This window comes from Micromys minutus, assembly GCF_963924665.1.
Source record: "Micromys minutus genome assembly, chromosome: 6".
Taxonomy (NCBI): Eukaryota; Metazoa; Chordata; class Mammalia; order Rodentia; family Muridae; genus Micromys; species Micromys minutus.
In genome coordinates, this window is record NC_137975.1 from 12,148,207 (window position 1) to 12,165,549 (window position 17,343).

At 40.9% G+C, this 17,343-nt stretch overlaps 2 protein-coding genes across 5 annotated transcripts in view; both read right to left on the minus strand.

Annotated features, from left to right (window-relative positions):
- EPB41L5 (erythrocyte membrane protein band 4.1 like 5) overlaps positions 1–4,606 on the minus strand; it is an 82,524-nt gene extending 77,918 nt beyond the window's left edge. Inside the window, exons 1-2 of the mRNA XM_080918468.1 lie at positions 4,523–4,606; positions 420–601 (exon numbers count right to left, since the gene is read on the minus strand). Coding sequence (XP_080774594.1) covers positions 420–599 — 180 coding nt within the window. The 5' untranslated portion in view covers positions 600–601; positions 4,523–4,606. The remainder of the gene's footprint in view (positions 1–419; positions 602–4,522) is intronic.
- Positions 4,607–7,374: 2,768 nt separating this feature from the next.
- The window catches only part of PTPN4 (protein tyrosine phosphatase non-receptor type 4), a 153,233-nt gene continuing 143,264 nt past the window's right edge, over positions 7,375–17,343 (minus strand). For all 4 annotated transcript variants that reach the window (XM_080918095.1, XM_080918096.1, XM_080918093.1 and 1 more), the window contains one exon: positions 7,375–14,723. In XM_080918095.1, coding sequence (XP_080774221.1) covers positions 14,640–14,723 — 84 coding nt within the window. In that variant the 3' untranslated portion in view covers positions 7,375–14,639. The remainder of the gene's footprint in view (positions 14,724–17,343) is intronic.

The following is a 17,343-nucleotide window of genomic DNA, read 5'->3' on the forward strand; positions in this document are numbered from 1 at the left end:
CACAATTATAGTTCTGTCAACCCTTTCAACAGAACCAAAGACTTTGTTCTTTGAAAACAGAAGAGATTTAGTATCTGTAAATAGTTCTGAGACTCAAACCCAGCATGGCAGCACACAAAACTAGGCTCCCACACTTGGCAGCTGAGGCAGGAGGATCACAAATCCAAGGCTAATCTCAGCTTGTGATCCCGCCCGTCCTTAAAACAGGTGCATGTACAAGCAAACAGGACAAGAGTTCATTCCCATTAGTAACTGACCCATCAATCAATGGTTCCTGCAACTGACTTTACTCGAGGTCCTCTGGCCTACACTTACTCGTCCATGTCCACGGATGCTCCCTGCCTGGTCCACACTCACCCTATCTTACCTAGCCCCCAGGAAGCACAGACACGCAACCAGCAGCTAACAGTCCTACTTACCGGCAAGTCCACACTAACATCTGTGCCGTCCAGAAGGGACACCCTGCACGTGATGACGGACTTGGCATCTCCAGCGGCAGGAATGTGTGTGGACGCACGCTGTGCCTCTCGGAGTCGCTCCTTTTCTGCATGCTTGCGCATAGACCTGCGGCCAAGCGTTCTTCGAAGGAAGCTCAGCATTTCTGTCATTACAAAACCAGTGAAAGTGACAGCAAGGAAAAGCAACAACTTGTAGTCAAATTAATGGTGATATTTAGAAAAGGCTATAGGTGTTAATTTGAAAAAGTTGAAACATTACTATTTCAAAATGTTGGGTACAATTCAATTTTCAACTCAAAAATGACTTTTAAAGCTAGATTTTAACAAAGTTTTAAAACACTTAAGACAGAGCAATGATTGCAGTCTTTTCAAAAAAAATTCATTTATTTTATGTATATGAGTACACTGTCACTGTTCAGACACCAGAACAGGGCATCAGATCCCATTACAGATGGTTGTGAGCCACCATGGGGTTGCTGGGATTTGAACTCAGCACCTCAGGAAGAGCAGTCAGTGCTCTAACCGCTGAGCCGTCTCTCCAGCCCTGCTTACACTTTTTAAATGTCAGTGTCTTATTTTATAAGGAGCTAATCCTGCAGGAGAAGGCAGTCCTTCATGATGTTCATCAACTGTGTCAGTAAGGTAGGCGAGTATTACCCAGTGCCAGACACAATGAGGTTGGCTCTGAGTTTTGTTTTTTCCTAAACTGAGCATCCAAAATACAAATTATCCCAGCAAAGATCAAATAAATTTAAACTTTTTATTACTTAATGTTCTACAAAGAACATTAAAACAGTTAAAGTAACTACTGGTTATAGAAAAATATTGTACATTATAGCTGAAATAGTAAATACAAGGTTGGAAGGAAACAGAGTGCAAACACCATACACAGTTGCTTCATAAACCTCGTCTCTTTAGTTTCACAACTAAGACTGAGAAAGTGAACAATAACTAGGTGCACATAAAGACAATTACTAATTCTGGGGGTGAAGGAAGGACAGAAAGGGGAGACAGCCAAAGCATACTACAGTCCAAGTTGTCAGGACACTAGTGTAATGCTACAGTAGCTCCCACCAGGAGGTGCCTGTTATCCATATGGCCTATACATGATACCCAGAACACAGAACCACATAACTAGGTAAACAACCCAACAGAAGAAAATGGGTGACATGAAAAAGGATATCCCAAATAAGAACTTGGAAGCCTAGTAAATTCTAGCACTTGGAAGACCAAAATAGGACACAGGGAATTCTAGGACAACCTACAGGCCTATAGACATGCCAATTCCAGGTTAGCTTGAGCTACACTAAAAAGAAAAGATATGGTTGGTAATACTGCTCGGTGAGTATAGACCTTGATAACGCCTGGAATAGAGAAGCAACTCTGATACTGACAAGCAAGTGTACCAAACCGGACCATAATTAAGATTAATAGTAGACAAGAAAATCTAAACTGAAAAATGAGATAGAAGCCAGGCATGGTGGTACATCCTGTAATCTCAGAACTGGGGGGGGGGGGGGGGGGGGCAGAGGCAGGAAAATCAAAATGATCCCTGGCAACATAGCAAGTTCTAGGCAAAGTGAGGAAACATGAAACACTAACAAAAATGGCAAAAAAGTAAAAAGAGAAAGTTAAAAGGAGGATGCACCTAAAATGTTTGAAGGATTAGATTAGACCTCTAGCACTGCACAAAGTCCAGAAAAGTGGCCTGTCCCTGTATAAAGCAGGAGAACCAGCTCCTATAGGTTGTCTGACATCCACATGCATGCTCTCTCTCTACACACACACACACACACACACACACACGAGGGAGAATGCTTATATACAATTTCATACACTGTCCTTTTTGAACGAATTACTAAATTGCATAGACTTCATATAGCAATTCTATTTCTAAGTTGCAGGAACAAACGTTTTTTTCTTGGCCTGACTGACCTAAAAGATGCTCAGATAGGCCGGGTGGTGACAGCATAGGCCTTTATCACAGCACTGGGAGGCAGAGGCAGGTGGATCTGAGTTGGAGGCCAGCCTGTGTACAGGGAGAATTCTAGGACAGCCAAGGCTACAGAGAGAAACCCTGCCCCCAAAAAACATAAAACCTAACCAACCAAACTTCCCAAATGTATTTATCACAATTCAAAGGATTTTTAGGCAGGTATGCCACACAAATCTGTTCAATTATCCAGTTGTTCCTTTGATTCCAGCACTTGAGACAAAGGCAGGTAGATCTGAGTTGGATGTCAGCCTGGTGTGTACATACAGTCCAGGCCAGCCAAGGTTATATAGTGATGCCTTGTCTTAAAACAAACCTGTCTACAAGTGAAAATTCAATATATAGAAAAATAAATGAGAAATCAAATAGAAGGTGAAAATAGTATTATTGCACTTTGAGATATAATCCACATCCATACATACACACATATAGAAACTACAAAATGCAGATGATTTAAGGGAGGTTCTCTCTGTAAAGAGTTAATCCAGAGGTCATAAGAGTATGCATTGCTTAAGTTTTTAAATACTAAAAAACAAACAAACAAACAAACAAAAAAAAAAAGTCTTAAGGGTTAGGCAATAAAGTATTTGTTCCTTCATCCCACCTGCCCTCAATCCTGGTCAAGGGCTGCAGCTGGTGGATTGGTGGATTATCAACTTCCACAAATCTGATTCCCTTTTAAATCTTTAACAGCCCTGGCTCCTCCTCCTGGGCCTCTCTCTAGCTGTGAGCTCTTAGCTCCAGTGCTTTGCTCAGCTCAAATGTCTAATTCCAGAACTTTCTTACTAATGGTTCTCTCTTCCTAGGAAAGTGTGCATTCCACCTCCCATTCTTCTCCCTCTGAGAGAGTCAGCTCTATGTTTATACATGAAATTTTATTTCCTCAGAAAAGTACTCTCAAATCCTGTAGCCGGATTAGATGGCCCAGTTAGCAGGCTGACTTACTGATAACATAGAAAGAAACTGTAATTAACTAATTGACTTCTTTTTACTGGCTGTCCTCCCCCAACCCCTCCACACCCACAAGGACCAGGACCTAGTCTTGACTCGTTTACTGACCAAACAGTTATGACAAAGTTGCTATGATACATGTTACATATCAGGCAATAAGAAAACCAATGTGACAGAGCAAAATGATACATTAGAAAATGGCTATATATCACAAATTCCAAGCTAGCTTGGGCTGCACAGGGAGACATGGTCTCTAACATCAATTGGAAATATGGAGCTCAGAGTTTAACAATGAGTAAGTTTTCTTTTCAATCACAGAAATGCAAACTGAAGCGAGATGTTTCCTATTTAACCAAGAACTGCAAGTTCGTACATTACTGATATGCCAGTTGCACCTCCTCCCCTTTCTGGAGTTTTAGAGCTCTGGTGCAGTGGGGATTGAACCCTGGCATCCATGCTTTACCACCACAGAGGGCCTCTCCAGACAAGCCACTCATTTTTTTTTTTTTTTTAAACGGTAATATTGAAAACTTTAGAAAATGTCCTAAAGTTATCCGTATCTTTCCTCCCAGTTACTCCCGCAAAAGAAAATGTAACAAACTAATCGCGGGAACATTAAACACATCGTTTCCCAAACAAGTTATCCTAACAAAACAAAAAACAGGTGTGATTTAGCTCAGCCTAGCGCGCTCCAGAACCCGGGTTAGGATCCTAGTATGGAAGGAAAAACAAACAAAAAGAACTAAGTGGGGGTTGGGGAGAAAAGAATAACAATGATCCCGAGGCGTTTAGGGAGACTCACACAAGTTACCCACTGCAGTAAGTGGTGCTTAGTGTCTGAGCCCATACTGCAACTGGGGTTAGCGGAGTTGTGAATTACATTCATAATTTCTTGGTGGGCTTATCTCTAATTCTTAGAAAAACACTACTAGTAATTTTGAACGTCTGCTAAACAACTTCAGAGACTGGAGTCTTCTTGCTCTTAAAGCAGAACCCGGGAGAGTAACCACCGAGACGGACACGATTATCTTCTACCCACCGGAGGACCCATCATTACCAGAGGCGCGCCACGCGTGGGGGCGGGGAGCGCCCTCGGCCTTGGCGGTTCCGAGAAACGCACCTGCCTCCTACGATTCCTAAGTTTCACTCGCAGCTAGCCGGCGCGTCCGGTCCGGTGTCTGCCCACGATCCTGGCAAGGTGACACTCGAGGCGACCTTCCCCTAATCCCACGGCTACACGGAGGTCAGAGGTGACCCGAGTTCCTTCCCCGACGCGCCGGACCCCAGCAACGCGCCCGGCCCTCGGCGGGCACCGCGCGGTATCGCCCGAAACTCAGCGCCCAGCCCCATTGGCCGTCGCCGCCACTCCCCTCCCAGCCCGTGGCGTCGCCCGCGGAGCCGGGCCGCCCACCCCGCACGGTCCAGTCTCCGCTCCGTGAGCAAAGCCAACTGGACACCCGGAGCCAAACTCTTACCTGTGCTGGGGAGTGAACACCGTGAAGCAACGGAGACCACTGCGACTGGGACGCGCGACCCTTGGAGAGAGACGCCCAGCCGGCGAGATGAGAGAACAGGTCTCCAGAGACGCTGAGAAATGGCGGCGCAAGACGCGAGCCCACCCTGCGCTAATCCCCGGAGGACCCCGGCCGCCCGCGGGCACGCCCCTTAAAGCCCTTCCAAGCTCCGCCCCCGAAGGGCGGGGTGAGCCACTCTTAAAGGGGCAATGGCACCGCCCCGGAAATCGCCCTCGTGAGAATGAATTTAAGCTGGCAACACCAGGTGGGGCCAACGGAAATAATGCAGTTCGCCACTCCAGTGGCAGGGACAGGTGGATTTCTATGAGTTCGAGCCCAGCCAGGTGTACTTAGTGAATTACAGGTCAGCCAGAACTACATAGTGAAATCCTGACTTTAAAACAATTATTTTTTCTGTGTATGTGTGGGTGAGGTAATGAAGTGCCACAGTCCTTGTGTGAGAACAACTTGCAGTTGCTTCTATCATTTGGGTGCAGGGGCCTGAACTCAGGCCTTCACATTTGGAGTGAAGCACTTTTACCCACTGAGCATCTCAATGGCCTTGTGTTTGTTTTGAAATTTTCACTTTCCTGGTAATATAATTTGAAAATGAAACGTTGGGTTTGGGGAACAGTTCAGCGTTAGTGTGTTAGACTAGCATACACAAGGCCCTGGATCCAATTCCTGGCACAGCAAAAGTGACTAGATGTTTTTATTTTTAATGTCTGGCATATCTGTTTTTCTCTTACACAACTGTTTATTAGTTGATCCAGCATTTATTTCTTGCTTCCCTTCCCCCAAATCCTAGAGATTAAAGTAACCTTTAGTCTGTAATGGAGAAAGAGCAAACAAATATGTGTCAAGTGGTGATAAGGCCCTGGAGAAAGCCAGCCAGGAAAGGGAAAGAACGGACTGATGCTCAAGGCACTGTGGTCAAGGAAGGGAGGCCCTGAGTGGCAGGGCAACATTCCATTCATTCATTCTTCAGACAGTTTATCAAAATGCCTACGGTGGGGTAGACGCTGGAGATAAAACAGATAAAGCAGACACACAGGAGTCCCTTCAGGCAACCACAGTGACAAAAGCCCCCTGGGGGCTGAGTAGTGAGTTCTGGGCCAGCACTGGCTGGACTGAAGGGTTCTGTCATAATTATTTCATGGTCAAGCCTGTATGGTAGAGTGTGCCTGTTGTCCTTATACCTATAGCCCTTGAGGCAAAAAGATCACTTAAGCCCAGAAACGTGAGGCCGATCTACCTAACACCATCTCATAGAAAAGAGAAAAGCAAAAATGGGGGCTTTTCTCAGAGATGGAGTTGGTACGAGGCTGCCATGAGTCATTTTGGAGCTTTCCCAAAGTGTTTCTCATAACTTCATTTTCTCTTAATTTAAAAACAAAATTATGTATTTTAACTATCTCAGTGCTCTGTCTTCAGACACATCAGAAGAGGGACTCAGATCCCATTACAGATGGTCGTGAGCCACCATGTGGTTGCTGGGAATTGAACTCAGGACCTCTGGAAGAGCAGCTGGTGCTCTTAACTGCTGATTTTGACACAGTATCTCTCGGTGTTGCTCAGGCTGGCCTAAAAAAGTGCTTCTCCTACCAAAACTTTAAAAGTAGCTAGGACCACATGCACAGGTCACTGTCATTGTGCCTCCGTTTGCCAGGTGAATCCTTTATCATGTGTGCACTTAAAGCAGTTATTGGCTGGTGAGTGGAGAGCTTCAGCCCTTTGACCCTAGCACTCGAGGGGAAGAAGCAGGTGTCCTGAGTTCAAGGCAAATCAAAGGTACCTAAAGATCAAACACCTCCCTCAAACAAAAGCAAAGGAGGACCAGTAGTCTTTACTTCCTCCCTTTCTCTAAGGTGCGAAACAGCAGGCCTGACTGCGCCTTGAAAGATGAGGTTCAGGCTGACTTCGAGAGAAGGGACATCTCTGGAGTTAGGATCCTGGTCTTGCTCTGGGTGGTGGCTACAAGGAAGGAGACTACAGGTATCTTTTATCCCCTGGGAGAACAGGGAGATGGCTCAATGGCTAAGAATGCTTTCTGCTCGAGTATACGGAGTTGGAATTCTCGGAACTCATGATAAAAGCTGAGCACAGGTGAGCCTGCAACCCTGTGCTGTGCTGTTAGGGACAAAACACCCGCAGGCTTGCTGGAAAATAACCACTGGGTTCTAGGTTCAGTGAGAGACCTTGTTTCATGAAAATCAGGTGGAGATCTCTAGAGCAAACAGCACACGCCCCCTCCTGGCTTCTACAAGTCTGAGCACAGGTGTCCCAGCACATACACATTTTAGAAATTAACACCAGGTTTAGCATTGAGCCATCCCTTCTAACTTACCACTCATTAATGAGTAAATCATTGTTATGTCTAAAGATTGAAACGAAGTCATTACATTACTAAAGCATCTCTTTATTTCTCCATTGAACATCAAGAGCTCGCTGTCTTTTTCTTCTCGCATCCGTACCTGAACAAGTACTACATCAAAATGAAACATAACCAACAAAGTTTCTGTGTGTTTTGCATATTATAAATTGAGGTCAGGACTAAAGCGGTTTCAATGCAAACCAGCATTTTTATCCTGCTCACTGTAGCTATGTGTGGCTTGTTGAGACATGAAGGCAGGAGTTCTGATTTTCACTGAAATTAACACACACACAATGCCTTTCAGACACAGTGAACTGCAGTGACAAATGCACAGTGATCATCTAAAATAGTCCAGTGTTGACCAACTTCAAGCTTATGCATTTTGTTTTCATTCTCAGTTTCATTGCCTCTTCATCTGAGACCAACCCATATGGAGATATTGTATAACTGGGAGAAAAGATAAACTACAACCTTAAGGGACTAATTCCATTCTGCTATTAGTTTAGTACAAACCATGAAATGGAAACAGAAATGAAAAATACTTTAATAAGTAAATAAACTAGACCTTTAACCAAGCAAATTCTCACTCTGTATTTACATATAGCACCTATTACAAAAAAAGAAAGTTCCCAAATTAAAAGACCCTCTACATAAAAATAATTTGTAAACTACTATTTAAAATAGTACTGATAAGTATAAGCTATCAGTCCTAAAGTTAACCTACACTGTAGAAAACAAGGACTTGCCTTTCTTATACGAAAAGCTCACAGCGTAGTTTCTAACTGGTGTGTTCTGATGCTGGAGACACTAGGGTAGACAACTTTTTATTTATTTACAGCAGATATATACTGTACTGGAGAATATGAAACAGCTTAATATAAACTGTTACAACATCATAAATTCTGCCCTTTGTCTTCCATACAAACTATGAACTGCGGTGCAGTATCTACTAAATCTCTAGGTACTATACTGAAAACAAAACAGATTTCCAAATATTCATGTAATGTCCACAAAATGCACAGCAGACAGTTTTAGTAAGCAAGCTTGGCTGAAGCTAGCTGAGAAGCCCAGCACTATAGTCAGCTGGGCAGCCTCTACTGTATCATACAAATTACAGGAAGATGGCTGAGCTAAAACCACATAGGTTACCTCTTAAATATCAAAGAAGCTATCAAGAGATCATTATAAAGCATTTCAACTTGGGGCCAATCTAATAAACTCTACTACTAATCAATTGTTTTTCTGTATTTACAAACCTCCTAGAATAGATATTTTTAATGTATAAATTAAGTCAGTAGTAAGCATGAAATAAAGTGCTATTTGAAATCAGTTTTAGCACTGGAAAAGGACCCACTCTACATGAATCAGGAATGAGGAAGCTTGATAACTCACTGAGAAACTGGGAAAAGTGAATCTAGAGAATCACAGAATTGGGTTAAATCTTCCTTCCCAAGAAGGCAAAGAAATGGAATACTATAGAGTGGAAAACAATTTTTAAGAAAAGGTAGACTAGGCCCAATTGTGCCTAGAGTGGGCATGAAGACACAAAGCAGACATGTAGCACATCTAGAGAAACCAGGAAGCAGCAACTGTCTGGGCCAAAGGTTAAAGAAAGCTATCTATCTCCTTGATGATCCTTGGCAGGGACTTTAGTTAACAATGCAACTTCTAAGTCTTCAGTTATTTCTCAGTGTAAACTTTGTAACTGCTGGGGCAGAGGAAATCTGACACTAACCTTGGATCACTTTTTGGTTGTTCAGGGTGCATCATGATGAGTTAAAAATAGTATGGATGGCGGAAGAGTGTCAAAACCATGAACTCCCAATTTTCATCAAGTTTGATAAATGCTAGATTTAAAGGAGCTATTGACCAAATCACTAACACCTATGGGCACTGGTTTAGAGCCCTCACTCAGCTGAACAAAGTTGTAAGCACACAGACCACCACTGTTAAAGTCAGGAAATCTGGGCCCAGTAGGCTTACTATCCATGACACTGAAGATAAAAAGGGAAACACATCAGCACAGTCAGAGGCCTCTGCACACAGCTGCTGCAGTGGCTCTTAGGCATGGGGTTTCACAGTCTCACAATGATGCCCCCACTGGTGGCTGCAATGCTGACAAAACTTGGGAACTTTCCTCCATGGCAGACACATGCAGCAGGACACACAAGTGTAGAAACCACGTAGTTACACTCAAGACAGTATTTACAATTTTTAGAAACAGTTCTAGAAACAAAGCAACGGGAAAATGAAAGCACACTATACTGAAATACGCTTTGATATAGATTGCTCATTTACACTGAAATCCCATTTCTTCCAACATTGTATTTTATAGAATGACTTGTAAAACTCTTCAACCCTTTGCAGAGTTCTTTTCTAAAACACATATACTTAGAATCAAGTAATAACTCTAACATTTAAAAGATACATTCATTTTCTTTACAGCATGACAGACATACAAATATTGTTTTATCCCTTCTAAGCAATGAAATTAAAGTTAACAGTTTTAACCTTCTGTTCATAGAAAAATATTTTCTGTATTTCATTTACATAATAATAGGAAAACTCTACAGTGTTTATCTGAAACTTTTATGACCTTAACAAGGCTTTCTTTGTCATTCTTATACTGGAAATTTTACAAGGCTCCGGGAAGCTAAGCGTTTGAATTCTTCTTCACCAGCATAGTTTTTAACTTGCAATATTCCTAATACCTTCTGCAAACGGTGTACTTGTTTATACACTGTCCCACACCTAGCCAGTACAGTCAGGCTGCCACCAAGCAGCTGTAACTAATGACTGTCCATTCACCTTTGGAGGACTAAAAAATAAAATAAAGTAAGCAATAACTTTAGAAATAAACAGTGTTCCATAGTAGAAAATGTAAAATAAGCAGCATCTCGTTGGTTTATGGAAACAGAAAAGAACTTTATGGTACCTAATCAAAAGAACTCAATAAGGCATGAGAATCAAGTAACTGCGGCTGGAACATATGGGTTGTTGTTTCTGTTAACAAAGAAAAATATATTAACTATTACTAAGAGTAAATGAAATCCATGCCAAAAAAAAAATTGTAGTAAAAAGCAAAATCCAAAACATAATTCTGGGACCAATTTCTTTTACTCTTAAAATTGATAACATTATCTATTAGCAATTAGTCCTCAAAAAGTTTTAAGGTTACACACATTTCTTTGCATGAATATATTTCTCTAAGAATTTCATAAAAATCACTCAATTGGTGATCACACTGAGACAAAAATATCTGTTACTAGATTAATAATTGTGATAGTTTGTAGATTCAATCCACTGAATTATAGTAACACGGCTGTTTTACTTGGAGGAACCACACGTGGTTCCAGGAATGGCAGTCGGGTGGTTGGTGCAGATGTGGGATGTGAGCAATGGGAACATAAAGCACTTGCTTTCTAGACACAGCACCTTGTATGAAAGCAGACTGTGGGATGACTTAGATACGTTTTGCTATATTACTGAGATATTTATTCCAGCAAATATTTATCATCAGATATTTACTATAAATGACTTAAATACAAACTACAAACTTCACCAGAACTACAAAGTAAGTACTAGAAAGAGCCTGTAAACATATCCCACATGGTTGTAGTATAAACAACTTACATGAATTCAAAACTACTTTGGCAACTTTACTGTCAGATATTTTAAGTATTCAAAACACAGACATTAAATAGCATATTGCTATAAGTTCATGTTTCCTTCTCTCTTCCTGCTAAACAAACTGTATTTCCATTTTATCACATGCCCACATGAATTTTGTCAGTAGGTAGAAGTTCTGAGTTCCATGTGTTAAGTGCTTTAGAAATGCTTTCCCACGTGCAATTCAGTTACACCGCATGTGCAGCAGCCTACCTACTCCACAACAGCTATGCTAGTCTGTCAGGGAAGCACCAGCAAACCGAGTCCAAGTCCTCATTGGCATCACTCTTGAAGTCTCCTTTCAGACTTCTAAGGTGTCACAGATTCAAAGTGACAACACTGAGCACGCTTCCCAAGGAGAAGTAGACAAGCATTACAAGCATTTGTCACAGTTTACTGAAGTTATAGTCTAATGCAGCAACTGTAGATTGAGAATTAGAAAACTTGAAGATGAGAAGCGTCTGTTAAATTAATTGCTGGGCCTGTGGTCCTTCCTATGATAACAAGAGCATAGAGACTGGACAAAATCTTTCAAAATTTAGCTCTCAAGTTGTAGTACTGCTTCTAGTGACACAAGCTATTTTTTGCTCAAATAACTCATTAGACCTGGTCAGACCTGCCAAGATACAAACAACCCCATGGTTAAAAGTCCTTTCAGTCTGTGGACATGCCTTTAAAAAGCACACATGCAAACCAATGCACTGATGTTTCTCTCTGAAGGCATGTACAATAGTACTCAACATTTTCAATCATCTGTCCTAATGGCTCAGCATAACTGCACATGGAGTCAATTTTCTTACAATGTTACCTTTACTCTTAAGTCAAAATGATCGATCATTGCCCTTTCCCAGTTAATTGTCCCAGCAAGCTACACAAAAGCTTGTCTTGGGCTGTTTATGCTGCCTCACTTTTGAATGAATTGGTTAGTGTAACAAATACACCCTATTCTTTTTGTGAATGCAAAGTCTACTCCAAAAGATGACTAGAGCATCTAGGCAGTGCTGACAAAACAAATGCCCAAAAAAGAAGCAGAAAAGCCATGTGACTTAAGAGAGGGAACATTTTCCCATTTACTTTGAGCATGTACAAAAGCCCTGACTCACCAATACTAACTTCTCACTTGTCAGAAGAAATGCATTCTTTCTTAGTTTGTTGGGGTGTGGGCTTCAGGGTATGGAAAAAAATGGAAAAGGAGTTGCTTCAAGAAGTGTGTGTTTCCTCACCCAGTATTACATCAGTATGCATGGAGAACGGTACTACTTGGCCTATGAAAACCAGCATCATTTCCACACATCTATGTAGATGAATGAACTAATGAGATGACTGGTCAGATGCTTCTGTGGAAAGGACAGTGCTATATGTTAGGTACCTAGTCACGTTTAGTTAGCATATCCATAGGAACAATGTGTGAAGGCTAAGTTTAGCTTAAGATCCTAAGGAATGTTCTAAAAGAGCTGTTCTCACATGTAAGACACTAATGGAGCACAGTTCTCAGATAAGAAATTGCTGAGAAATTTAACGTAACTACACTTGTCACTGAACAGCAAGCACTGCTGGTATAAGGCAGCCATGCTCAGTGCTGACAACAGAGGTGCAACCAAAGCTTTACTCTGATTAGCCGATGAATCATGACACTGCCCTTCTACACAGCTTTTCTCTTTCGGTCCATGGATGTCACCTTCCCTTCATGGCAAGATTAAAACTTGAGGCTAAAATCTACCAATGAAATAAAATAGCTTCATAGTGTATACAGATCTCCAACTCGATTTCTCTTTTTAACTTGTAATCATATCCTACAGCCTAAATCACATTTGCCTCTGGGTATAGAATGGAATGTCTGAGTAAGATTACAGTTCATTACTAACTTAAATTGTCCTGCATGTGAAATCAGAACAAGGGGACTTTTGATTTTGTAAAAATGTCTATTTCTTTCTGTAAAAAATAAGACAAGAAATATTTATCAATGACATTTATTTGGTACCCTGGCAATTAATTTGTAGAAGCCTAACTTTGGGATTTTACTATTGTGAGTTATGAGTACATGAAACAATAATTTATACTTTATCAAAGATTTTAAGATGTATACCATCCCCCCAATTAAATAGCATTTCAAAATATCTATCACTGGAACCTATGTTCTATAAGATTACAGAAGTGATCTGAAGCCACTAGCAAACGTCTCTATTTTAACCATGTCCATTTAAAATAACATGTGAATAGGTGAGCAAGTTCTCACATTAAATTGTGCAATTTATAAAATCTGTCTCCATAGACTTAAAACAGGGAAAACAGATGCATCTATAATGGGTGTTGGCTGTTCCATCAAGATGTACTCATTGACATGCTTATAATTTAATAGGCATATATAAACTAGACGACAAGAAAACTGGCATTTTACTGTTATGGAGGGTCCCATTTAGAGAAAGTGTCTAACTGTTTGTCTGAAGAATCCCAATGAAAAGAGCAGTGTGAAGACAGCCCGATATGACCTAGAATGGTACTTCCGGGAAGCACTTTAGTTATAGACGTTAATAACTCACCTAATTAACTTCGCCACTATAACTTAAGAGTGCCAATATACTTATGTCTAATGTACATGTTGAACATCACGTCTTAACTCAGGATGAAGTAGATATAAAATTGGAGGAATAAACCCTCTTTTTAAGTTAAGCTGCTAAACTTTAACCCCTATCCCTCAGTAAAGGAATGTACAGGCTGTGAACAATTCCATAGCAGCAGATGCTCTCTCAGCAGAGTACAGAGATCCTGGCTTTTATGGCAAAGTACAAGCAAGCACTGAGTAAGAAACAGACGTTCTCACCCTCTGCTGTTTGTTTGACTCTCAACATAAGCTGGTTTTTTAAAACACTGTGAACTTATTAAAAATTCATAAATGTATAAGAATGTACAGTATACATACCTCCTATGGGGTCAAATGAGTGCCTTTTCATTAGACAAAGATATCTCAAGGCACTTAAGGGGTTAAGACACGATGCATGCATTCCTTTACATCAAGAATGTGAAATCACATGATTTGGAATAAGCCAACCTTATGATAAATATAAGTTACATTACTAAATCCAAGAAAATCCATAGATTCATAGTTATTTCTATAAGATGCTGGTAAATGGACACTGTGCAGCATTTCCTGGGAACAGCAAGTTCCAATTCTCTTCTCAACGGCAGGTCCCTACTGGGATGTCAGGACGATGGGCTGCATCCACAGGCAGTGTACTGGCTGATGTTGAGAATGGTATTGCTAACATTTGAAAACTGAAATCTGGTAATCAGTAGAGTGAGTCCGTGAGCCACTGGAGAGGACCAGAGCAGACAGACTCCTGATGGTGACTCCTTTTTGCTCCCAAGGTACAGCAGAGATGAGAATTCTGAGCCCCGTCTGTGGCAATTCTACCCGAGGGGACTGCATGGCAACGACTCCAAATGCCATAAATGACCCTGAACATGTTCAGTTCCCACCATCTGCTCAGAGCAGCACAGATAGTGGGTCACGTGAGTCACGGTCTGAGTGACGTGTTGAGACGTAAAGTGCAGTAGTGCTGGAGTTCTCTGAGTCTCTCAGGGCTTCACTTTTGTGTGAGAGGCCATTTCCTACCAATGCATATGGCACAGTGAATGGAACAAAATCAGTTTCCCAATACTTATTCTGACCTTTTTGTTCTCTATTTATTTGATGATGTTAACGGTTTAACAAAGCCTTCTTCATAAACTTTCAAAATAGCTTCACATACAAATCTGTATTGACTCTGAAAAACACAAGTAAAAAAACAGAATCACTACAATGTCCATAAAACCAAAAACTAACATCTCGCTTATGTTGCTCATTTAAAAACTTGAAAAGTGAAACCAAACAGAGATAGAGGGTTTTAAAAATTGGTAAAAAGTTAAGAAAACAAACAAACAAAAAAAATCCCTCACATAATACTTTGTTGGCAAAACCCAAGACAATGTTTGGTAGGAATGTTAAAGTACTGGAACGATAAAGATAAATTTGAATGTATTTAACAAAATAACATTATTTTACCTTTGGAACAAACATTCTTCCAGGAAATTCAATTCAAGATATAAACTAGAAAAAAATCCAGAAAACATATTCCCTTCTTTATAATAAACAAGTAGAAACCATTTAAGTTGCCATCGGTGTACTGTGCAGATAAGACAGACACCCTCCTGTCCCTTTGTCCTACCGTGGTGTGCGACTATGCTGGTAAGTGAGAACAAGCAAGAATGTCAGGTAGAGAGGTTTACGCATATGCTAACACTTGAAAGACAGAAGCAAGAGTTCTGTAAGTTCAAGACCAGCATAACCTACATAATGAATACCAGAACAACCTGTTTCAAGAAGACAAGGCAAAATAAAGAAACATACAACAACAACCAAAAAGGCAAGGAAGGGCTGGGGAGATGGCTCAGCAGGTGAGCATACTTGTTGAACAAGCATGAGGACTTAGATTCATGGCTGTCACCCATGTGAAAGGGCTGAGCACTTCTGTGTTTGGGCAGAGAAAGAGCATTAGGATTTCCTGGCTGCCAGCTCAGCTCCAGGTACAGGGAGAGACCCTTTCTCTAAAGATCAAGTAGAGAGTGGCCAAGACCACCTATATCCTCTTCACACACACCTGAACACTCAATTTCTATCTTAGTCTCTGTGTCATATAAAAGTATTAAAAGGTGAGAGATGAAAAGTATGTATGACATTCATTAAAGGAAAATATAAATATACATTTAGAATTTACTGTTAGTATAACTCTTTTTTTTAAGGGAAGAAAATGTAATTAAAGTGTCTTCATGAAAGAATGGAGGGGAAAAAAAGCAGAGGAACAGAGACCAGACTTCACCAAATAATAAACCTTTTCTTCCTCCCTCTCCTCTGCTTCTCTAATGATTACTTTCATTTTTTTCTGTCTTGTTGTCATGTCTGTTTGAGGGTGTTGATTCCCTAAGAACTGGAATTACAGGCAGATCTGAGCTGTCATGTGGGTGCTGGGAACTGAACCTGGGTTCTCTAGAAGAGCAGCCAGTGCTCTTTCACCACTAGGCCATCTCCTCAGACCACACCCTTCTTTTCCAGATGTAAACATAAAACGAATACTATCCTAAAACAAATCAACAAGGCCTATATCAACCTGATGAGCTATTTGCAGGGATTTTAAGACAGCAATTGATTTTGGAGTAACATCCAAAGTTCAAATAAAACTGTGGGAAACCAGGAACTCTTCACTATCAGCACTGCCATTCTGAAACTATGGCAGGCCATGTGAGAGAAAACAGAAGAGTACTTTTAACATTCTTAGTCTTACTGCTGTCCTAGAGAAGATGTATTCTTGCTAAACTAGAAAGGGAAAAAAAGCAGATAAAGATGTTAAGTACAAAACACCATGTCCAAATTCACATTATATCATGGACATGTATGTTCAGACACATAACAGTTTAGAGAAACATATCACCAATAACAATACCACATCCCCAGAACTCAAAGCATAGCATGTAAAATAACAGAACCAAGAATTACTGGAGAAATTAGATTCCAAACCTAGGTCATAAAATACAAAGCTGGCTTAGTGATTTTTTTCTGTTAGCAAGCAAGTTCACAAAGTGGTTTTAAAGAACTTAGAAACTGAGGTTCCTTCTGGCCAAAATATAGTATAATTTTGGGCACCGTCAAGAAAAATACTGAAAACAGGTAAAGTATGTTTAGATTGACCCCACTCCCACCCCCAAAGGCTCTCACCCTGTAGCTCCAGCTTTCCTGGTACTCACTATGTAGACCACGCTGTCATCAAACTCACAGAGATCCACCTGCCTCTACCTCCAGAGGGCTAAGATTCAAAGGTGTGTATCACTACAACCAGCTATATTTACACTTTCTAAATTGTATCAAAACATCTAAAAGTCAGTTGTTGGCAGTGGAGAAAGCTAGTAGACCACAGTGGAATCTGAGCTGGGTGCCAAACATTGTGCAAGGAACAGCATTGTGCAGCATATCTGAGTGGACCCCATGCCAGCACTACAAATCAAAACAAAACAAAATTAAGACTGCACTTGAAAGTCAAGGGAAAGAGTTAAAAATTTATCTTCTATAAAAATCATTCTAGGCCGGAGCAATGGCTCAGTCGTTAAGTGCTACTTTTCCAGAGGTCCTGGTTTGACTCCCACTACCCTCAATGGCTCACAGCCACCTCTAACTGTAGTTCCTGGGAATTTGATAATTCTCCTCACCTCTAAGGGTATCAGGCATATACATGATGCATATACATATATGCAGGTGAAGTGCTCATACACAGAAAATAACAATAAATAAATCTTTAAAAACACACTCTAGTTAATAAATGAACTGACCTAGCCCATTGTGGATGGTGCCCATTC